This window comes from Eschscholzia californica, unplaced genomic scaffold (genome assembly GCF_041429995.1).
Source record: "Eschscholzia californica isolate CP2 unplaced genomic scaffold, dmEscCali1.0.p SCAF_6, whole genome shotgun sequence".
In the NCBI taxonomy this organism is placed as follows: domain Eukaryota; kingdom Viridiplantae; phylum Streptophyta; class Magnoliopsida; order Ranunculales; family Papaveraceae; genus Eschscholzia; species Eschscholzia californica.
In genome coordinates this window covers 12457264-12480452 of record NW_028238483.1, presented here as the reverse complement: position 1 = coordinate 12480452, position 23189 = coordinate 12457264, and the positions used below count along the sequence as shown (strand labels likewise).

The 23189-nt window shown below is 34.5% G+C and overlaps 1 protein-coding gene and 2 pseudogenes across 1 annotated transcript; 2 read left to right on the top strand and 1 right to left on the bottom strand.

Moving 5' to 3' along the window:
• Nucleotides 1–3334: 3334 nt before the first annotated feature.
• Nucleotides 3335–10245, top strand: LOC147531781 (uncharacterized). Its single transcript, XM_086647737.1, has 6 exons — nucleotides 3335–3820; nucleotides 5006–5147; nucleotides 5389–5649; nucleotides 7876–7957; nucleotides 8500–8696; nucleotides 9835–10245. Exons 1-6 carry the CDS (start codon nucleotides 3579–3581, stop codon nucleotides 10111–10113), a joined length of 1203 nt encoding a protein of 400 aa, XP_086503863.1. The 5' UTR covers nucleotides 3335–3578; the 3' UTR covers nucleotides 10114–10245.
• Nucleotides 10246–13154: 2909 nt separating this feature from the next.
• LOC147531780 (protein CANDIDATE G PROTEIN-COUPLED RECEPTOR 7 pseudogene) lies at nucleotides 13155–14501 on the bottom strand (annotated as a pseudogene).
• Nucleotides 14502–17197: 2696 nt separating this feature from the next.
• LOC147531779 (protein WHAT'S THIS FACTOR 1, chloroplastic-like) lies at nucleotides 17198–17949 on the top strand (annotated as a pseudogene).
• Nucleotides 17950–23189: the final 5240 nt, after the last annotated feature.

The window sequence follows — 23189 nt, the reverse complement described above, 5'->3', positions numbered from 1 at the left end:
TTGTTTCATAAATCAAATCTAATTTATCAAATAGAAAATAACTAATTGAGTCAAAATATTTTGCATAGTGACTAAAAAAACACTCAACTTTTCCAAATAACTAGAAATATATTATAATAATATGTGTTATTATTGTTCAGGTTTAAAATAATATATCTAATTATTGTTGAGGTCATCCTATATTTATTTTGTCCCAAAAATACCCCTGCGAATTCATCTCTCAACAATAGTTAGGAATTATAGGGTTTTGTTTTTCCCCTTCCTCACTTAGACGATCAAATCAAAGCACACATTCCTTTTAATCTGATGAAGTTGTTTCAAACGCCAGATAAGAAGTAGAAATCTTCTTCTCTTGGGCTAAGCTCATTTGAATCCCTTACCGCCTGCAAATTTGGTGAGTTGTTCTTTCTGAGGGGGTTTCCTTCACGTATTTGGGAGTGTAAGTTTCGTGGTGGAGGAGAAAAAACCTAAAGGTTACTGATGCTTAAACTGCTTCAAAAATTGATGCTTCATATCTTGTTGATACTACAATGTATTTATTAGTTTATCGAATTCTCAATTGTGATTTGTTATGATTTCATGGCTGGATTATCTAGTGATTTCATGGCTAGATCATTTTCCCTTTAGTTTACTGAAACTAGCTGAGAAGGTGGAAAGATTTGATGCTTTCCAAAGGTGTAAAGATTTAATATATAGTACTTGTTGTAGTATGTAGAATGCAAGTTATGTGTTTGATGAAATGCCTCTTAGAATTGAAGTTTCATAGACTATTATGATTCTCGTTATTCAAAGAAAGGGGATGTTGATTCTGCTTGTTTCATCTTTTTTACAAAGCAAGGGGATTTGGGGTCTCACATTTTTGGGTATGTGTAGAAATATCTCAAGATCAACTTCCTGAAAATCAACCATCATGGGAAATGCATCGTGCACTTGGTGATGGTTTAATGGGTCCTTTTTTTTTCTTATCTCATTAGAGCTGATAATCCATCTCTTACTCTTACTTTTACTTCTTCTTCACTATGGTTTGGTTTAATGTTAATGGAGGTGATGCTAAGTTAGAATGTTTTTAAGAAAATGGGTAAGTTTGTATTGGGATTTTGGAACAGTGCATCTATTTTTGTATGTAGTCTTATGTAAAGTACGTTACTCGAGGATGATCGGTGATCCAGTCGGGTACAAAAGGTGTGGAGTATTTGCCAATTGATACTACAACTATTGGTTTCTCTCTAGGTGGAAGTGATAAGTGGAAACTTGTGATATAACCCTACTCAAAAATTGCCCTCGGTCAAGATTTAGATTGACATGATGTATTAGATGCTTCATGAGTTTAAAAAACATTTAAGTTAATTTCATGGTTTCCCAAAAGATTTGAAACTAGAGAAAGTATAAAGAGTTAATGAAGATCGGATTTTGCAAATCCAGTTTGCAACTATAAACTTGTGCAAACTCTGTTTGCAATATTGCAAAAGCAACTTCGGTTTGCAGAAGAAAATATGCAACCTCGTTTTTCAGAAGAAAAATTACAAACCTCGTTTGCAGAAAAATATTCAGAAAAAAACATCGTTTTTTCTGATTTTTTTTCTTAAAAAAAAGTATTGAATGTGGAGCTTGGTAGAAAGCTAATGAAAAATCCTTTTTAAATATATAAGTTTCATAGAAATCCTACATCTCAAGAAAAATTTATATAGATTTAAAGTTTAAGAAAAACAAATTAGTTACACAAAATGACAAAAAAGTAATTTAGACTCTGTATATTTTTTCACCTGAATAATAATTATTAAATGTTTTGTGTTTTTTTAATTCATTTTCAATACTATTATTTTGACCTATTTAGTTATTACCTCTTTCTCAAAATGTTTATTCAGTGGCGTGGCCGAGACCTTTGGAGCCCGGTGCGAAATTTTAATCGGGGTCCTTTATATCGCAGTAGAACATAAAAAATCACACACCCCAAATAATTTTTCAAAGTAAATATACGATGTATTTAAGGTAATAATGAACCGAAAAAATCATTATACGAATTGTAATAGTATCCATATAACAAACTAAACATATGATTACAGAATTTATAACAATAAATATTAAAAAAAATTGCTTAAAAATCAATAGAAAAATAGAAAAGAAAGATTCTAATTTGATAGAGAAAAAAATCAGACCTATTAAATTAGAGGAGTAAAAAAGAAAGCGAGGTAAGAGGATGGAGGGTAAAAAAAATTGAAACGTCAAATATTTTAGTTTGTTATTTTTATGTTTGACTTCGTATCGACATCTAGCTCTTTCAAATAGACCTCTTGAATGGACTTACAAAACACCAATGACCAGTCGTCCAAAGTTACGATGTAACCTACTAACTAGCTTGAAGTCTCTAGTGGTGACCTATAGATAAAAAAATATTTAATGTTGCTTGCATGACTTGAACCCCATGACCCTTGGGGTGTTCGGCCAGTAGCACGCCAATTGAGCTACTTTCTATAGATGTTAAAATCGTGTTGTAAGTATGTTATTGTGTAAAAAAATTCAAGAAAGGGGCGCGGTGCGACCGCACTGTTCGCACCCCCTTGCCCATGCCCCCTGTTTTTATTCCTCCAGAGTTTATATTTTATTATATTTTAGATAGGGGGATTGGGCCCTTGGTCCAAAAAGAGGCCCAAAATGAAAATCCCACCCACGGTTGCCTAAAAATGAAAGGGAGGTCCAATGTGTCAGTTTGGGGTTCAAAATTACGTAAAGGGCCCTTGAAAAATAAAGTATTTACCGTTCATGCCATCGAAAATTACAAAATTGCCATCGAAATTTCTCGAGAAACAATTTTTTTCTAAAAAAGAATCTGACAACCCGTCCATCAGAATCTGTACTGTTCAGAAATTTACGGAACTGGCACCGAAAAATTGCCGGAAAACAAAATTTTTTGCGGGAAATTATTTTATTTACTGGAAATTTTTTTTTCTGTACTAGACACTTTTGCTGGGCGGGAATTTGAAATTTCGTCCAAAAAAATTTGAAATTTTCGACGGAAATTTGAAATTTTAAAAAAAATTGGAAATTAGAATTTTTTGTGTACGGGAAATTATTTTATTTTCCGGGAAGAAATGGTTTGCTGGGCGGGAATTGTTGAAAATTTGAATTTTTCGTGTACTGGTAAATTATTTTATTTACCAATCAGTTTTTTCTTTCATGAAAACGTCAGCATATCCCGTCCAAGAGCAAGAGGGGGATAAAAAAAAACTGACATTTGGACCTGCAACTAATTTTTGGACAAGAGTGGATTTTTTTTGGGTTTACCCCCTAGATTTTGGACCGTTAACTCAAAAATCCATTTTAGATAATCTGTATTGTCTTTATTGGTGTAGTAAAAAATGTCATATCGGAAGCCAGACCAACAAGAAAGCGTTGTTATTTTCGAAGGCAGGGCGAGTGACTGAGAGGGTCATACCCGGCGCATCGTACGCTTCCCGACGAAAACTATCCAAGCTTTGAGTGTTTCCCAAGTTAAGAGAGAGAAACAAACTAGCACTATAGAGAGAGAGAGAGAGGAACTCACAAATACTCCATGCTTTTCAATCAACTCTTTAATTGAGATGGAAAAAAGTTGGATTTCTTTTTCTTCCACTAATTTGGCGGATATTTTAATTGGATCTGAAGAATTCTGGAGGGAAAATTTCCATGGTGGATGGGCTGCTCTTCTTGTACTAGTTTTTATCTTACTATGGCAATTCTTTATTAGAAGAACTTTCACTCAGAATCTTCACCTTCGGAGATCAGTTCAATCAGATATTCAATCTAGTTATTCTTCTCCAACTACAACAAATTCGCAATCCAGGTAATTTTAAGCTCTACCCTTTGTTTCATTTCTCTCTCTCTTGTTGAACATCTTAGTGCTTCATTTACTTGAATTTTCTAGGGTTTTGACTGTATGAAAAATTTGAACGTCACAACTTAATCTTGTCAAAATTTATAAATCAATGGGTTGAGAAAGAGCTGAAGCTTGTCAAAATTTATAAATCAATGGGTTGGAATTAAAAATTCAAAGTTTAATTGTTAAGTTTTAAGGTGATTTTAGATGATGAGACGATGCTCATAACAAGATTAGCCCTAGAATTATTTCAGCCCTTGCCGGAATAAGTTGGGGGGAAACATCTGGTGTATTTTGATATTCAGTTACTTTTTTTTTATATGGGTTTACAGTTTGTATTGGATAATGGATATATAAATCTTCCTATGCGAAAGCTATCGAATTACTTTTTTCGTTTGGGTGGTTAAACAAAAGATGTATTTCAGTTTTGGTATTATCATATTGTGATTTGGGTTTAATTGTGGAATTCAGTGGAATCTAGGATAATTGGACGTAACTTTCGATTTGTTAGAGGAATTGTGGTATTTTGTAATTTATATGCTCAAGAATAGTATATGTAGTTTGACATTAGACAAACTCGTTTACTTTTTAAGGATACTAATTGCATGGAGCCCTTTGTGTTTCTCGTTGCAGCTAGATAGTTTTTAGCATATGATGTCTTCAAGCATCAAGCTAACTTAAAACTCAAAATGAAAAAAAATAGTATATGTAATTTGACATTAGACAAACTCATTTGCTTTTTTCGGATACTAATTGCATGAAGATCTATGTGTTTTTCTTTGAAGCTAGATAGTTTTTTAGCGTATGATGTCTTCAAGCTGACTTAAAACTCAAAATGAATACAAAATAGTATATGTAGTTTGACATAAGACAAACTCGTTAGCTTTTTTGGGTACTAATTGCATGGAGCTCTATGTGTTTTTCTTTGAAGCTAGATAGTTTTTTAGCATATGATGTCTTCAAGCTAACTTAAAACTCAAAATGAAAATAAAAATAGGTCAAGTTCAAGCTTGTAGTTGTGTCTGAGGGTTACCCTTATAAATTCATCGGAGTCTCACACGATTCAAGTTTTGTGGACTATTTCTGACATTAGAGAATGTGAACCGTACATACATACATAGGACCAACAAGTGAGTTTTTTTTCCCTTGCAGTATCTCGGAAATTGTATCTGACGTGGACTTGAGAAACTTAGTCGAAGATTTGGAAGAAAAGAACGAAGATGAGAAATGGGATAACGTTGTGAACAAAAGAAATAATCTTGTTACTTATGACGTCAAATATTGCAAGCCAAAGGTTCTCGATCTGCTATACCTTCTATTTGTTAAATTTTTTAATTTATATACTCATCTATTTCTACTAAAGGAAAATACCACCATATCATTTTCCCAAATTTCATAGTAGCTTGATGAATTATTTTCAACACAATGTAGTTAAAATTTAATAATCTAGTCAACAATTACAGTATTTGTTAAAAATTTGAACATTTACAGCAACGGCATGACGGTGATTCTAATTTCTCCTTTGCACTTTGCAGGATGGTCCACTGAAATACTTGAGCGTGACAGTATTTGAGAATTGTTCAACTGAGATATTAAGAGACTTTTACATGGACAATGAGTACAGGAAACAATGGGACAAGATGATCATTGAGGATGACCAACTGCAGATAGATGAAAACAATGGAACTGAAATAGGAAAAACAGTAAAAAAGTTCCCGTTTCTCACACCAAGAGAATACGTTTTGGCTTGGCGTATATGGGAAGGGAAAGATAAGACTTTTTACTGTTATATCAAGGTTAGCCTTATCAATCTAGTCATGCAAGTACTTACTACTTACTATTGAAGTTGTTACTTGTTAGAAATATATTAGCTGGAGTCACATGCGTGTTGCTCTGTTTAAATTAGACATGCTCCCTCTCATTTTCTAAATGTTCTCGTTGAAATCACATGAACTCAGTCAAAGTCTATAATCTATGTAGACAATTTTTTCTATGATTTCTTGTAGTATTCTCCTTTCAAACTAAAGAACGGGTTTTTTTATTGTGGGAGATTTGCGGTTTGGACCCCCTTTCGTATAATTGACTTGCTGTTTGGACTCCCTTTTTCCAGAGTTGCACTTTGGACTCCCTTTTGACGGAATCACTTAGGAATATTCCGTCTCTATAATGATACCTTAACCAATTCCCAGGTTACCCTTATATAATCAATATTGCACTTTTGACTCCCTAGTTTGTTTAAGTCATCTTCTTCAACTTCACTTCTACCAAAAAATCCAGAATTTCTCCCATATCCAATCCAAAACACAAGCTCACTTTCTATTTTCCTCCTCACGAAGAATTATTGATCAATTTCTTATATATTGTTATAAGAACTTCAAGTTTTATCTTCTAATTAATGAAATTTTAATACAAACTAATTTTCTTATTCATTTTGAGATTATCAAACTTTTTCTAGGAGAACATTGAAATCATAGTACAAACATCCTTCTACAACTAAACAAAATCAACAACCATTTCGTAGTTTACTTCATCTTCCGAGTTATCCAAACATTTGATTTTGTCATCAAAAATTCGAACCACCATCAATCATCTACCCATTACCTTTAACAAAATTACAATTTCAAATATACCACTGTTTGGAGTAACGGAAATGTCAAGAGAGTATTAAAAAAGGCATGAAATTAATAGATCAGTTGTTGTGGCATCTCTCCAGAAAAAAAAAAAAAAAAAAAAATTGTTGTGGCATCAATTTCATACCCCCACCAATTTAATTTCTTAAACAGGAAGTTGTAGTTTTAATTCATCTTCTTTCAAGTAGAGAAATCACAAGTTAGTCATCCATGGAAATTAAAAAAAGAATTGGTTGCCTGGGTAGATTGGTTTGTTGTGAGTAAGAAGAGTTCACTTTGCTGTGTCTCTCTCTAGATCTCTCGGGTAAGAACAACTGGTATCCAATAATCCAATCATTTTTTAGGGATTCATTGGTTTACGCCCAAATATTATTCAACATTGATGCACAAGCTAGTAGACACATAGTAAAAAGTCCAATATAAGTGTATTATCTCAATTGAGTGATTAAGTGATTAGGGTTTATAAGGAAGAAGATGGGTTAAAGATAGAAGAAGAAGAAGATGAGTCAAATAATAGGGGGTCAAAAGTGCAATATTAATTATATAAGGGTAAACTGGGAATTAGTTAAAGTATTATTGTGGAAACGGAATATTCTCGAGTGATTCCGTCAAAAGGGAGTCCAAAGTGCAACTCTGGAAAAAGGGAGTCCAAACAGCAAATCAATTATACGAAAGGGAGTCCAAACAGCAAATCTCCCTTTTATTGTTTTGGCTCCTTACCACAGGAGCTAGGAACATCCACTCCTCTAATCCTTTCAAACTAAAGAACGGGGTTTTTATGGTTTTTATGGTTTCTTGAAGTATTCTCAGTGGACTTCTTTTGTAGTGACAATAGCTAGATCCTTTTCTTTGTTGTGTTCTACGGTGATAGCTGGTGTGCAAATTGAAAAAAAATCAAGGAACACCACTTGTCTATATTGTAATAGCATAGGTTGAAGAGCACACCCACACACGTACAGAGAGAGGGAGGAAAGATCCCCATACAATTCTTTCCTTTCTCAGGCTCACATGATGGTTTGAGGACTAATTTTCTGCGAGGGCAGTATGTTCGCCATGTAGATCACTCACAAAATTTCTAAAACGTTAATAGTCCATCCTTTTACTTCTAAAAATTTAGACCAATTTCTTGTTGAGTAAAGAGTTACATGATTTTAGTGATTGTTCTACCTAAGAAATTGGTCGCATTCTCATATCATTTTCATATGGACCCACCAGAAGTTTATTAGAATCATTTATTAATTATGATAGCTTGTGTTGTGATCCTGACACCCACCCACACATGCAGTGTAGTGCATACACACTGCTAATGTCCAACTTCTTATACTTACTCTTCATTGTGCTTGCCTTAGTTTCCTTGCTTACTCATATTTTCCTTTTGATGACCATGTTTAGGACTGTGAACATGAGTTGGTAACAAGACAAAAAAAATATGTACGTGTTGGGTTTTTCAGATCAGGTTGGAGAATCAAGAAAGGCAAGTTGGCTATTCGTAATTCTTATCTTTTGCAAGTATGTGATTTCTTTGATATAACGATCTGCTATGAAACTCAACATTTTGAAAATCCACTTGCCTTCGTTTAATTAGGACTTTAGAGAATGTCGGAGTAAAAGATCGTCAACAAGGGTGTTCTAGTGCGTTGTAGATTCTTATCCAAGACTTGTATCATTTGATAATGCCATGTGAATCGCTAGAAACATGTGAAGTATGATGCCGTTTTAAAACCTAAGTTTTTAATTTGGGTTTACCTCAAGATTCACATTGCTGAAAATCTTTTTGATCCACACTAGCCTTTGTTTAATTTGAAAATCCTTCTGACAACTTGAGTCACTTATTGGTTTACCTCAAGATCTACATTGCTGAAAGATCCCATAGATGGGAGCATGGAGGAGAAACCACTTGTGGTTGCTGAAGAGAATGCGAATATAAGCAAATCTAGTAGATCTTATCTGTTATGAAGTTTTTTTTTTTTTAATTCAGATATTCTTAGTTTATGCTTATGAATATTGTGAATGCAGTACCTGGCCGGAACGCGTGTGAGATCAAAATGGTGCACCAAGAAGATGCAGGGCTGAATGTAGAAATGGCGAAACTAGCTTTTGCTAAGGGCATATGGAGTTACGTTTGTAAAATGGATGCAGCACTGCGCAAATACTCTTCCATTCACCATCCTCAATCTAGTTTTGTCAAGAACGCAGTCACTCTTTTGCAGAAGGTACAACACTTTCAAGAATTCTATACCTAGGTTTACCTTTCTGTTTAGCATGTGAAATTTTACTCGTCAAATTGAAATTCGACCCATCCACTAGGTTTTCACTTTTACTACATTCAACTACTAGATCAGATACTATAACTGTATGCTGTTTCGGCCGAGGTCATTTCGTTAGGCACCATCTCGTGTTGGGGCCTAGATTCTAGAAGACCATCAACCGATAGATGGGCACTTCCCTCATGGACAAATAAATTGTGCGTCTTGTCGACTACATTCACTGTAAGTCTATAACACCAAACCAAATTCCGCTTGATACATAATCCTTATCTCATTATTTAGAACTCTCTCTTCTATTGGGACATGTTTTCTGTGATTCCATGGCTTGTATTCCAATTCTCAACTAGTTCTCATCTTTAACTGATGGCAGAAAGAGGAAAAGTTAAATAAGTGTAAGAAGTTAGAAAAACAATTGTTTTACTTATAGATGGCACCTCTCGACAAGTTTTGTTGCAAGCCCTTCCCTAGAATATAAAAGCTTTTCAGCATGGACTGTGGTACACTGAAATTAACTTCAAAATCAACTTCGCTAGAAAACAAAAACATTTATGTTTTAGGGAGACATCACTGGTAAACAAGCTGACTTATATTGGGACTAGGCCTCGTTAGGAATGATAGATTACATAAGTAATACTTATCATCTCCACGGCTCCGCTTTTTTCTTGTCGCTGTGCAAATGATTAGTTAAATTATTAAAGTAGATATCAATTACTTCAATACGACAACTTGTATCACTAAAACCATTGACCAAAATCAGTTAGTTTATGTATGCATTAATAAATTTTATCTTCATCGTGATCTTCACATCATTGCCGTCTCGATAACTTTTATTATGGTTTGAGATTTTGAGATTTGAAGTAATCAGAAGTTTAACCGCTAAATTTATAATAATTGATGTATTATTAATTTGTAAGTAGTGTTGCTAGAAATGATTATCGTGAAAATGAAACTTAATTGTCCGAATCTAGAAGCAATTACCAAAGAATGGCCAAGAAATCTCGCTTCAGATACCACATTCCTATTGGGTTTATAACGCACAATGAATACTATAATGTTAATGATTACCTGTTCCTTCCTCATTTAGGTTCCACCTGGACTCGAAACCGAGACTGGAAATCAAGGCCTTGGAGCAAGCTCGTCAGCCAGTAACGGATCTAGACAGGGAAAAGAAGTACAACAGCAGAAGAAACTCCTTCGAAAACCTTCCAAAAAAGTAGTAGCCAACGGTTTGCTACTCCTTGGAGGTATTGTATGCCTTTCCCGTGGCCACTCCTCCATTGGGGCCAAAATCGCCATCGCATGCATCTTAAAAAAGCTTACCAAGCATCAAAATCCGTCGGGCGAAGCTGTCGTTCCTAACTAATCCACCTTTCACCATATCTCACTGCAACTGATATCTCTCATAGCGGTACCAAACTAGTCATAGCCGCTGTTCAAAACTTGTAAGTTGTACCTAAATGAATCCAAACTTGCAATTAATATATGAAGTTCTGTATATTGGTGTAAGCTATTTTAACAACGGAAAAGCAGAAAGTAGTTAAAAAAAAATGGACCATTTTAAGCATAGTAATGGTTACTGCAGTTAATGGTAACAAGTTCCGATGTCTTCTAACAGAGGGAAGAAAAGGAACTGGACCTACCAGGCCTTGTATTCTATACCCGGGAACTATGAAGAAATAGTTGGGATTAATCCCCGAGTACACCCCGACTACTCCTCAGTTCCCATTTTGCCGACTCGACTAGGAGCCAAAACCCTAGTCCCGTGGAATTCCGAGTAAATCCCCGACTTGGTCCGACTAGGACCAAGTCGACTAGTCGGGCCAGTCGGTATTATTTAGCTGAGCCTTTTTTTCTTTTGCTCAAATCGACAAAGGTGGTTTAGGATTTGCTCATTCGGCTTTTCACCCTTCCTCTCCCCTCCAAATATCATTATAACCAGATTGAAGTAATTTTGAAGTTTTCTTGCTCTCCAAATAAGATTCCAAGTTTCTCTATCTTCTCAATCTTTTTTTACTATTTCTTTTTAGAACCCATATTCTACTCTTTTTCTCTATAAACTCAAATAAATGTTAGTTGTTAGTGTTTTATACTTCATTAATGTTGTAGAACTTGTTGATAATTATGCGTGCTTCTTAGGGATGAATTTTTAGTGTTTATACTTCATCAAGACCAAATACTTATATTTATACCTATATATAATTATATATTTATATTCTACGACTAGTCCCGTGTAAATACGACTAGTAGCGACTATGCCTAGTCCCAAGTCCGCCGACTAGTCCCCCTTGCTGACTTTTCCAACATTGCTCGGGAAGACATTAGGACTCATATTCCGCTAAGTAGTTTCCTCTGAGAGGGAGATCGCAAAAACTCGCCCTTCAGTTATTTTTTCTTTTGAAATGGTTAAATTAAATAATCTACAGAAAAAATCGATCTCTACTTATCCTATTTTATTGTGAAAAATAACATTTTATTGGATCGTCTTAAAGAAAATTCCATGATTACATCAAGGTTTTAGCTATTTGGGTCAAAATAGTATTTGAAATAATTACAAAAAAAAACATCAAATATTTCATAATTATCATTCAAGTCAAAAAACAGCACAAGAAATAGAGCAAGGCATATTTCATAATTATCATTCAAGTCAAAAAACAGCACAAGAAATAGAGCAAGGTCGCATGAAGGTGCGGGGCAAGGGCTAAATGTAGCAGTCTAAGTCCAAGGTGAAAAGGCTTGCAAAGAGTGCAAAGGGTACCAAGCAATCTCGCAAGCTTTAGTTTTGCAGTTCAGAATCTGATGTGAGTCCTAGGTCAAGGTAGTAGCACGGTACGAGATCAATCCCTTGTTCTCAGTGCTTAGTGTGAAATGACTTAGTAAAGAGATCTTAGGATATAAGCAAAGGAAGAAGGTGGTAACTACTTTTATTCCGGTTCTGAAAAGATGGATAATCTCAATAGTCAAGGTTGGTTTGAAAGAAAGAAATCAAGGAAGAAAGTATGCGCTTGCTAGCATGGTTGTTAGAAAGTAGCCTGTCTCCGCTCTCTGCCTCTACTTTATGGTTTTTAGTTCAAGTTGATACACAACTGAATTCGTCCGAACTCCTTCTACCGATTCTCTTATCTTCCCCCCTGCATAAATGAGTGCGTCTATGGGGTATCGATTTAATAGGGATGCTGTTTTCGATTTGGATCAAGGTAATGAATCGTCTGCGCCCCTCTAAGGTCTTTTATTTGTTTCTTTGTTACGACGCATCACAGTCCTTTACCTCCGCTTTCGTGTTCTCAGTCTGTTTCCTTTGTTTATTACTATTATGGCCTTCACCCGAACGCTTTGATATTGAACTGGATACTCTACTACTGGCCTTGCAACTTAATATTTTCTGATAGGGACGGAGTTTCAAAAGGATTATACCTTTCTTGGACTACTTCTTGGTCAACAAGAAAAACTACTTCCTCTTTTGGGGGATCCACCACCGGTATATTATTGGGGGATCTGTATCTTGGTCCGCGCCTAAAGCATATGGTATGGCTTGAATGGAACAAGAGACGAAGTCACTTGACCACCAGGGGAGGCCCATTAGTAAGGGTCAAGTGGGCGCCCCTTACTTGACTCTCAAAGGCTCTACGAGACCTTACTAATGTAATATAGGCGTTAGTGCATACCCCTTCTTGGTGGATCCATTTTTTCCAAGAGCTTGAGCGGGTGAGCCAGCATATAGTGGCGAAGCTTTTGTACGACCAAGTTACTGTCAGGCAAGTCTTTTTCAACGGCGTGTACTTCTTTTTAATAGTCAATCGGAGTTTTGCTAATGTTAATGTAGTACACGACTCTTTCTCTTTTTCTTGAATCATCATGTTGAGCTAACACACATCCTATAGAGGTCTCTGTGGAAGAGACGTAAAGCAACAACTACCGCCTTGGGATTGGCAGAATTAGCACAAGGCGGTTTCCCAGTAACTAAAATACCATTTTGTCATTTTGTGTAATTAAATTTTTTATTTATCTTCTCTTTAAACTTTTAATTTATATTACTTTTTCTTAAGATATCGGATTTTTATGAAATTTATATATTTAGAACGGACGTTTCATTATCTTTCTAACAAGATCATCTCTCAATACTTTTTCATTTAAAAAAAAAACGCTGATAAAAATAACGTTCTTTCACCTTTTATGTTCTGCAAACTGAGTTTGAAACAATTCTTTTATGAACTGAGTTTTCATAATCAGTTTTAAAAATTTCTTCCATAAACTGAGTTTGCACAAGTTTATAGCTGGAAACTGGGTTGACAATCCTCCAAACTTGGTTCGCATAGAAGACTCCTGCAAACTCGGTTTGCGAACTACTGCAACCTAGGTTTGCAAACTCTTCACTATAAGAAGTTCCATGATAGTTATAGATATGAATTAGTTTGCACCTACACCACTTGTCCAAAGATTTCGATATCAGGTAATAGTCTCCCCTGCATATACCACAACCCGCCTGAAATAGATGAAGCAATTCACAACAATGTAGTAGTCTAAAAGTGTTAATCATCAATCTTAATGCAGCTTTTCCATCTGTTCTTGCAACTTCAAGGAGACTTTTAATCGACTGAACAATTAGAAAAAGAATGGCACAACAAGAAACAATGTCGACAAGAAGAAAAACTTGTTTCCAAGTGATCCATCCTTGAGCATAAGGACCACCTTCATCAATCACAACTTAGGCAATGTTGGCAACAACTTGAAGAGGAATTACAATCATCAAAACCTTCTTTTCTTTGTCTTGTAAGTAGGTTTTCAAGAATGACCAACCAGTTCCAATCAAAACAATCAAAGTGAACAAACTAAATCCTCTCAAGAAACTGAAAATATAAAATAGTTAATCCCAACAATGAGTAATACCGGCTCGTTTAGTGAAAGATTTACCAGCTTCACATAAAAGACTCATAGCTTTTAAGGTTAAAACAACTAATATGAAGAAATGTATATGATAAACAACGACTCTTTTATTATAAAGAACATAAACCCAAAAACCAACTAATGATGAAAAGGGGGATCGATTTTAGGTCCAAAGTCACAAGGTCAATGTGTTTAGAGCCCAAAAATAATATTTAATAGAAAATAAATTCATTAGAAGATACAAATAATCTTCTCGTTTTCATGAAAATAATTCCTCGATAAGAAGTTTCCATCTCGAAAAAATGTTGTCGTTCCCGTTTAAAGGAATGTCTCCATAATCTTTTGGCCCAAAGAAAATCGATCATAACTCTATCTTCTTCAGTTCACCGAGAGAAAACCTGGAGAAAACACAAGGAAAACTCATCCATGTACTTTAGTCTTTCACTTGGAGAAAACCGAAAACCTAGAAGAACATGATCGATGCTCAATGGATTAAATTTCTTCTATTACAATATTTTCGTTTCTTTTTTCAACGATAGATTGTTGCACCGTGCTTGGTTTTGTTGTTCTTATTCTTAAAGCTAGGATATCAATATTTATCTTAAAAAAATTCTTTAGATCTTGTCCCACTATTTCTCTCTCTACAATCTTGTTTTCTCAACAAAATTTGCATGAAAAGTAATTATATATTTTGCGAACTCTATGTATACTCTCATAATTTTTTTTTTTTTAACAACATATTTTTGTTTTATGATTTTCTGACTTACCCAGAAAATCATTTATGTTTTGTAATTTTGGATGAGCGTGTTTTGTTTTACAGTCGGCAACACCGTCTATAGTCTTACAACAAATAACATATTTTACAAACATAACAGCGTTATTCTTAAAATGACTTTATTGGCAGTAGAACTGTGCACATTTTCCTTAAAGTTTGACATTTCGTTTCTTTTACATTTTTTAACACTTATATATCTTACAAATTTACAGACGAGGTCGTGGATGTATGTGATTTTGCACGTGGACGAACTTGTGGTCGAATCTAACTGTAAGCATTTTTTACACGAAATGTTAGCCAAAGATTTAATAATACAAGCGCAAAGGAGAAGATTTGAATTAACTTGATTCGGTACAAATATCATGAAATACGTTAAAAATGTCGAGAGTTAATGGGAAATACTAAAAGATGACACAGAAATGCTAGAAATACCACAGCGATTTTAAACATAATTTTTTTATTATCTTTGAGTATATCCATATATTGTTTGGCCTACATGAGTGAAGATAGGATCACATGACTCTTTCGTAGTTATTCTTCATTTCATAAAAGAGGTAGTAAAATTTTGTTCGCTAATATCTGTTTCATGATCGGGTAACATGTACATTTACATAATAAATAAGCATTGAATGGTGTGAAAACATCGATGTAAAATAATAAAAATGTAAAACTTTGCGGGAAATCTACATACTTCTATTGTAGTTAAATCCAACTTATTAATGTTTGTAAGAATATGATAGACTTTTCAGAGTATAGAAGATGTTGGTAGAGTTGCCAAAATGTATGCAAAAATCAAAGCATACTACAAGAAAAATTTTAAATTTTTTTTACCAATGATATTATGTTGTTAGATTCAGCAAAATGCTATAAAAATATTAAAAATGTTAGCATAATATATATCCAAGGCCGGCACTGACTTTTTGGTGGCCCGAAGCGCATTCAAAAAATGAGGCCACCTATATTATACACATGTTTTAAATTTCTCTTACGCTTTCCTGAACCTGAGGTCTGCCGTAAGTTACTTATGACGGTGGAATTAGAGTTAAGGGTAAGTCTATAAATACTTCCTTAATCTTAATTAGAAGCATGCAACACAATTAGAAACGCACAAGAGAAGAAGGGAGAGAAGGAGGTTGCCGAGAAGAGCGGGGTAGAACTTTTTAAGCACGCGCAGTCTTTGTTGTTTGGAAAATCCGACGGTGAGTTCTTCTCCGATTGAGCTGAAATTTGGCAGATCTGTTCGTGACATATTCATCTAGTATTTGTACGGTGGGATCGTTGATTGAAGGAGATGTCCTTCGACCAAGAATGCAATCCGAGCAATTTGTCAGCTAGGACAATTGATGAGGAAGATCATCAAGTCTGGTTGATTTAGGGGTCGTAGAGTTTAAGCTAGAAACCAACTACGATCGTTGAATTACGAAGTAATTCGCGGCTAACTTCGACCAGATCCAACAACGGGTTACACATAAGAGTGTCAATTTGATCGGAGGATATGACTAGTGGCAGTGAGATATAACCATGGGAGTGTCCCATAAACATATCTCATAGGCCTAAAGAGAAATTAGGCAAAGATAGTACAAAAGGCCCGAAAACGGGGTTTTGGGCCAAAACCGATTCGAGCATTTTTAGGGCTCGGATTGGGCTGATTTTTGGAGGGTCGGTTCCTCATGTTAGGAACATAAAATCTGTCAATTTTGACTAGGTTTGGATGTCACCTCCTCAAGGAATTGAGAAAATATCAACTAGTTGTTATTTTCGGCAATTTCCTTAAATCTTATTCTAAAGGGTCTTTTAGGAAACCTAATTGGAGGTGGATTCCTATTAGGGTTCTATATAAAGACTCTTAGGGCAGAGAATAAGGTGTGAAATTTCTTATATAGCTTTCTTACTCTACCACATAAAGTAGAGAGGAGAAAGTGAGCTAATTCCCAACTATCTATCTAGTTAAAGAAGGAGTTCTTCATCCAACCACCATTGAAGTTTTAGCTAACAACAAGGTGGGAGATCAAGTTGATTGCTCGTGTCCCAAGTAGAGGAGCTACGTTTGAAGCTCTTGGTCTTCTCAAAAGCGATAGGAAAGGTTTGAGGGAAAAACTAGCGATTAAGGTTATCATCAAACTAGTTTTATTTAGTTAGCATTATTGGCTTATATCCATGTGATCCTGGGAATAATAATGTTAGACATATGATGTCTTATTTCCGCCATAGACATTAGTAGATGGCTGTAAAACCCAACATTGATTTGGTGGCCGAAATCCTAGTGAATTCAGGGTCATTTTGGACTGCAAATTTCTAGGCTATTTTGTTCTTTCTTGTGAGGGTTTCTCCGTGTTTCTTCGTGTTTGAGATTGATTCTTTTGGGAAGGGTCTGAGTCTCGGGTGGACGTAGTCTGTAACTACTTTGTTTATTATAGTTGACTTGGTTGGACTACGAGTCCCGTGGTTTTTACTTCTTGTATTGAGAAGGTTTTCCACGTTAAAAATCGTTGTCTTATTTACTTTCAGTTTTTTGTTTATTGCACCCACATACTCTTCATATTATCCTCGTAACTAACACAAAGGGGAAAAACTTATACATCCGCTGCGTCAACTCGACCCTTTTTCCCAACATTTTTAGGGATATTTAGCGTTTGAGTCAAGGATAAGTACCGGCTTTAGTGTTTAAGTCACAAGTTTGTCCGTTATAGCCTTTGGGTCATGGACTAACGGTTGACCCCGTTGACTGCTAACGAAAGTTAACTACCGCCTGAGTTTAGTGTGAATTACTATTTTACCCTAAACCTTAAATAAGAATTTAGTGAATCAAAACAAAATAAGTTTTGTTCAAAAACTCAAAACCCTAATTCTTTCAAATCTAAACATTATATCTCAATTCAAATCCTCTCAAAATGTTGTTCTTATCTTTCTCTTCGAAAACCTCGTTATCTTCTCTCAATGATTCATCGTCACCCAACAATTTTTCAAACATTCACAATCCCATCTTCATCTACTCATCAAGATCATCTTTGTGTTTGTTTAACACTTAAAGCACAAACCCTAGCTTCTCAAGAATTAGCCCTGAAATCTTCAATTTCAACTGCTTTAGCCATTAAACTACAAAACTTCTCATGTTATCAACTCATCATCGTCTTCTTTTATCAAAACTTGTTCATATCGGACATGATATTGGGCTTCCACCGAATTTTCTATCTCGTTCTTGTAACAATCACACTGATCGATTTAAAACTGTTGATACTTCTTATGGGCGAGCATTAGAACTTGTTAATTGGGACAATAATCTTAAAGTACCTCTTCCACCCATGATTCCTAAAAACCTAAGTTTGATTGTTGATAAACCACTGAAATTCAAGCAATTAAGATTGAGAAAAGGGTTGAATTTGAAGAGAAAGCATAGAGACTTTTTAATAAAATTTGGGGAATTTCAAGAAATTTCACCTTATAATAAAGTTCTGAGAGGAGGAGAATTAGGGTTTTAATAAGGGTGGATCAATTGAAGCAGAGAATAGGAGTTGTGCATTGGTGAGAGAAATTTTAGGGTAAAATAGTCGACTCATTTCGTGAATTCTATTTAAGTTTTAGGGTAAAATAGTGATTCGCACTAAATTCAGCCGGTAGTTAACTTTCGTTAACGGTCAACGGGGTCAACTGTTAGTCCGTGACCCAAAGGCTATAATGGACAAACTTGTGACTTAAACACTAAAGCCGGTACTTATCCTTGACCCAAACGCTAAATATCCCACATTTTTATCATATTGGAGGTTTGGATTAAAAAACTCATGATCTTTTGAGGTTTTTTACTCAAACCCAAGTTCATCCTTACTTCATTTTTGTCCAACCCCAAGTTTAGAATATTTTTGAGTTTTTTATAATTTTTTGTCAAATCTAAATTTTGTTTTCTCGAGTTTAATCTATAGGATATAAATTCTAGAAACTAATTTGGACAAAAATGTTTAATTTGGGTCTTTTAAATGTCATAATAACTCTGTAAATAATTTACAATTCTAAATTGCAAATTTTGTATGGGTTGATCCATTCTATCTTTTTATTTGAATATGTAGCCACGAGTGGGTATAACGATGGGATGTGCTATAGCTGCAGAGAAGCCGGACACAACTTCATTGAATGTCCGATAAAAAAATGTCCCAAATGCGGAGAAGGTAAAATCCGTTGGTTACGAGTTGTCAAAGATGATTCAAATAATGGACGTCTATTTTTTAATTGTTCGGTGCGAGAATGTAAGTATTTCGTGTAGATAAAAGTGAGTCATTTGATTCGGATAAGAAGACTAAATCGGATAAGATTGTAGTAGGAGAAGGAACCACGTCATCGGCGGAAGTGGCAGAACTCAAAAACATGTTTGAAAAATTGGCTCAAATTGTCGAGAAGAAATCCGTAAAGATCACAACGTCAGTTACAAAGGTTTTTGCATCTATGGAAAAAAATTAATTCATATTAGATTGTATTTGTCTTTATTTTATGGATTAATAACATTGACATGTTCTATGTTTTAAGTCATATTGTGTCATTCCATGAAAATAAACTAAAATTCTTATGAAAATAAGTCAAATTCCATTAAGCTAAATGACCAAATCCTCAAATTCTCAAAAAATAAAAGTAAACTAAATTAACCAACATGTAAATAAGATGTAGTAAACTTGAATTTTCATCTAAACTATCATTCCTTCGATCGACTTATTGTAAGAGCTCTCCAAAGTTGAAATCCGGTGACGGATACAGTCCATATTGTGTTCAAACCTTTTACAACAAAAGGAAATTGTATTACATTAACTTCTGAAGATGTTAAAGATTATCACCTATGTATTGATATAATATAGAAACAATCACACTTCCATAAGGATCAAATTGGACATATTGTCCGTATGTTTGATTAAAATAATTGTTTCCTTGAGTTGATGATGCATCATTGCTTTCTTGAGTAGCCGACATCTCAGATGGACCACCAAGATTTTACAAGCAAAAAAAGACATTATAGAGTTACATGTTATGAACTTGAAAATAGATAACCGAAACAATCTTCGATTAGAAAAACATTACCCGAATCTTTCTTTTTTGACGCTTTGGAATTGAACCATGTAGATTTCAACCTTGTAGACCTAGGCCTCTCCTTACATGTATTGCGTTGTGGATCACGCAAGGTGACTTCATCATCATTAGCATTAACATTAACACTAACATTAACAATAAAATTCAAATGAGTTGGATCACCACTAGACCTATAAATAGGTATTGATTTCTTTTATTTTTCACACCATTTAATGTACCTTTGACATCGATTGTCGTCGTCACAAATAAGTCAGGCAGTTCTTCAAATGACCTACATAGTTGATCATAACGAATAAGATCGGGACTTACACCCCAATATTCACCGCCAACACGCATCTTTGTGTGTGCTCTCTTCACATCTTTTCTCCATCGACGTAGAATATACTTATTTGGAAGAAGATCACAACCATTGTTTACAATCACATACATAGCATGTCTACACAATATACCTTTAAATTCGAACATACACAACTACATGATATTGCTTGTTGCGGTTGACTAAATGAAACAGTGAATGTCACTGTTTTACGATATTTTTCTCCAATAAAACCGTGATCTAGTATGTCATGTTCTACATACTGGTGTAACTGACGAACTCTCCCTAGAAAAAGATATAACAACGAAGTTAATTCTTGCTGGAACTGTTGGAATTTCTTATTAGGGTAGACTGCTTGAGCTTGTTTCTCCATCCGAAATCTTGTCACACACGGAATCATATGTGAGTATGATTTAAAGTTAGCTAATGCTTCATTTTCTGTTTTATCTCCTATTGCACGACCGTATTGCTCAACAAATTGGTGTAAAGATGTTTTACGATGGAGATAACCATCAAAAATGCATTAACACCTTCACTTCTTTGTGTACTTGACATACAGGCCCAAAAAGAAATCTTAAGGTATACTTGGACCCAACTATGTCTTGACTCATAAATTTCATAAAGCCACCTATGTTGATGCAAATCATACTTTTGAAGTATTTCAACCTATCCTTCCTCAAAATCAACTTTGTACTGTGAATCATATACCAATTCGTGTATTGTCTGACTAATAGCCTCATAATTTTTATTTCTACCTAATTTTTCAGGCAACTTTTTGAGAATATGCCATAAACACAATCTGTGCCTAGGTCTAGGAAACACTTTTGCAATGGCAATTATTCAAATGATTTGATATCCTCATGTGAGATTAGACCACAACCAAGTAAGATTGTTTGACCATGATGATTAACTCCAACAAATGGAGAATAAGGCATTTCATACATGTTACTTAGATAAGTCGTATCGAATGTAATCACATCTCTAAATTCTTGGCAACATTTTCTTCTCCTAGCATCTGCCCAAAACACTCTTTCAAGATGACTACGTTCATCGTGGTCCATGCGATAGAAGAAATCGTTATTTTCTGACTGCATCTTCAAAAAATAACTTTGTAGTGTAACGACATCACCTTCCCCGAGACACTCTTTCAAGATGACTACGTTCATCGTGGTCCATGCGATAGAAGAAATCGTTATTTTCTGACTGCATCTTCAAAAAATAACTTTGTAGTGTAACGACATCACCTTCCCCGAGACGGGCTCGCCTAAGAGAATCTACATAATTTCGTGCATCTCTTTTTTGTGATAGGTAAATTTTCATACCATGTGCCTCTTCAACAATCACACCGAAACTCTTATTTGTTCGAATTCCTGCTCTTTCTTGTAATTTTAATTTTCTTCTGGCGGAATGATTAATAACTCGATTGCATTTGAAGAATCTAGATTGGGTAGGAGTAAGAACATCGTTGTGATCAAGGTGTGATGTAGTAATTTTCTATTTCATATCTACGTCAAGAGTGATTCTGATCGAAACTTTACAATTTGTATGACACTTTGCTCTAGGTCTCAAGACATTTTCAGTTTTGCTAGGTCTGTTTCCTTCTCGACCACAAGTGAAAGCAATGTATGCAACAAATCCATCAACATTTTTTTTACTACTTCGCTTCCAGATTGGAAATCCCATTATAGCCCCACACTTTCTAAATTTTTCGTACACTTCGGCGGGATCATCATATTGTGTTTCATATTGGAAGGTCGTTCGTAAATCCTCTGAACTAATCTCTGAACTATCCACGTCTTTTTCACTTCCATCAAAATCTTCTTCTACCTCTAAATCATTATCCGACTCTTCTACAGCTATCGATTTTCCATGTACATCCTTCATGTATGTTATCTAATCTACAAAGTAAAAGCAATAAAACATTTCAAATAAAATAGCATGAAGATGTTGAAAATACAAGAAATTACATGAAATGTTAGAAATACAAAGATCATAGGGTTTATATAGTATCTTTTACATACCTTATAGAAGAAATTTTAACAAATAAACTTCAAATGTTGAAGAAAGAAGAACTTGAAGTTATTTGATGAAAAAACTAAGTTTTTGGAAGAAGGATGAGTGTTTAGAAGAAGGATGGATGTTTAGAATAAGGATGAGTGTTATATAAGTCTGAAATTTCCATCAAAGAGAAAAAAGTCTAAATTCGAGATTCAGTCTAAGCCATTGATTTCAATGACCACAATTGAATATAAAAGGTTGGTCTTTTGGTAATTTAACATCATTACTTTTAATCCTAGTCACTGATATAATTTGTGGCTAGGATTAAAAGATCTTTAGATCAGAAAAGTACAGTTGGTACATGAATTGACATAGGTAATTTGACTTCTCTGAAAAGTAAAAAGAATAAAAAAGAACTGATTTGACTATTTGACAAAAGTCATGAATTGACGGCACTTATACCGTTTTCGTAAGGTCAAACAAAGAAATACTCTTTTTCCCATGTGAACTGGCCCCCACTTTATTACTTTTTAATATTAAAGGGAATAAACAATAGGAGAGGTAATTTCTTGTTGTTTACATGAGAAAAAGTAATATTTACTTTCTCTCTCTACTTCTACAGTTTAAACTGACCTTTAAATTGCCTCAAATCTCTCTCTAGTTCTACACACAATAAAAGTTATCTCAATTTTTCTCTCTAGTTCCACAAACATTAAATTGCCCCAACTACTTCTACAAAAAATTTACTTCTTGTCTGATCAAAGAAAGAAATCAAAGACAAAATTTATCAATCTGGGTTAAATCTTGTTTCATTCTAACCGGTATGTTCCATAATAATGAGATAAAGTTTGGTTGAATCTTTATTTAGATAATGAATTTTTATCATATTTGGAGGTTTGGATTAAAAAACTCATGATTTTTGAAGGTTTTTTAGTCAAACCCAAGTTCATCATTAGTTCATTTTTGTCCAAACCCAAGTTTAGAATATTTTTGAGATTTTTATAATTTTTTTGTCAAATCCAAATCTCCAAATTTTGTTTTCTTAAGTTTAATCTGTAGGATATAAATTCTAGAAACTAATTTGGACAAAAATGTTTGATTTGGGTCTTTTAAATTTCATAATAACTCTGTAAATAATTTACAATTCTAGATTGCAAATGTTGTAGGGGTTGACCCATTCTATCTTTTTATTTGAATATGTAGCGATGAATGGGTATAACGATGGGATGTGCTATAGCTGCAGAGAAGCCAGACACAACTTCATTGAATGTCCGACAAAAAAATAGTCCCAAATGCGGAGAAGGTATAATCCCTTGGTTAAGAGTTGTCAAAGATGGTCCAAATAATGGACGTCTATTTTTTAATTGTTCGGTGCGAGAATGTAAGTATTTCGTGTGGGATG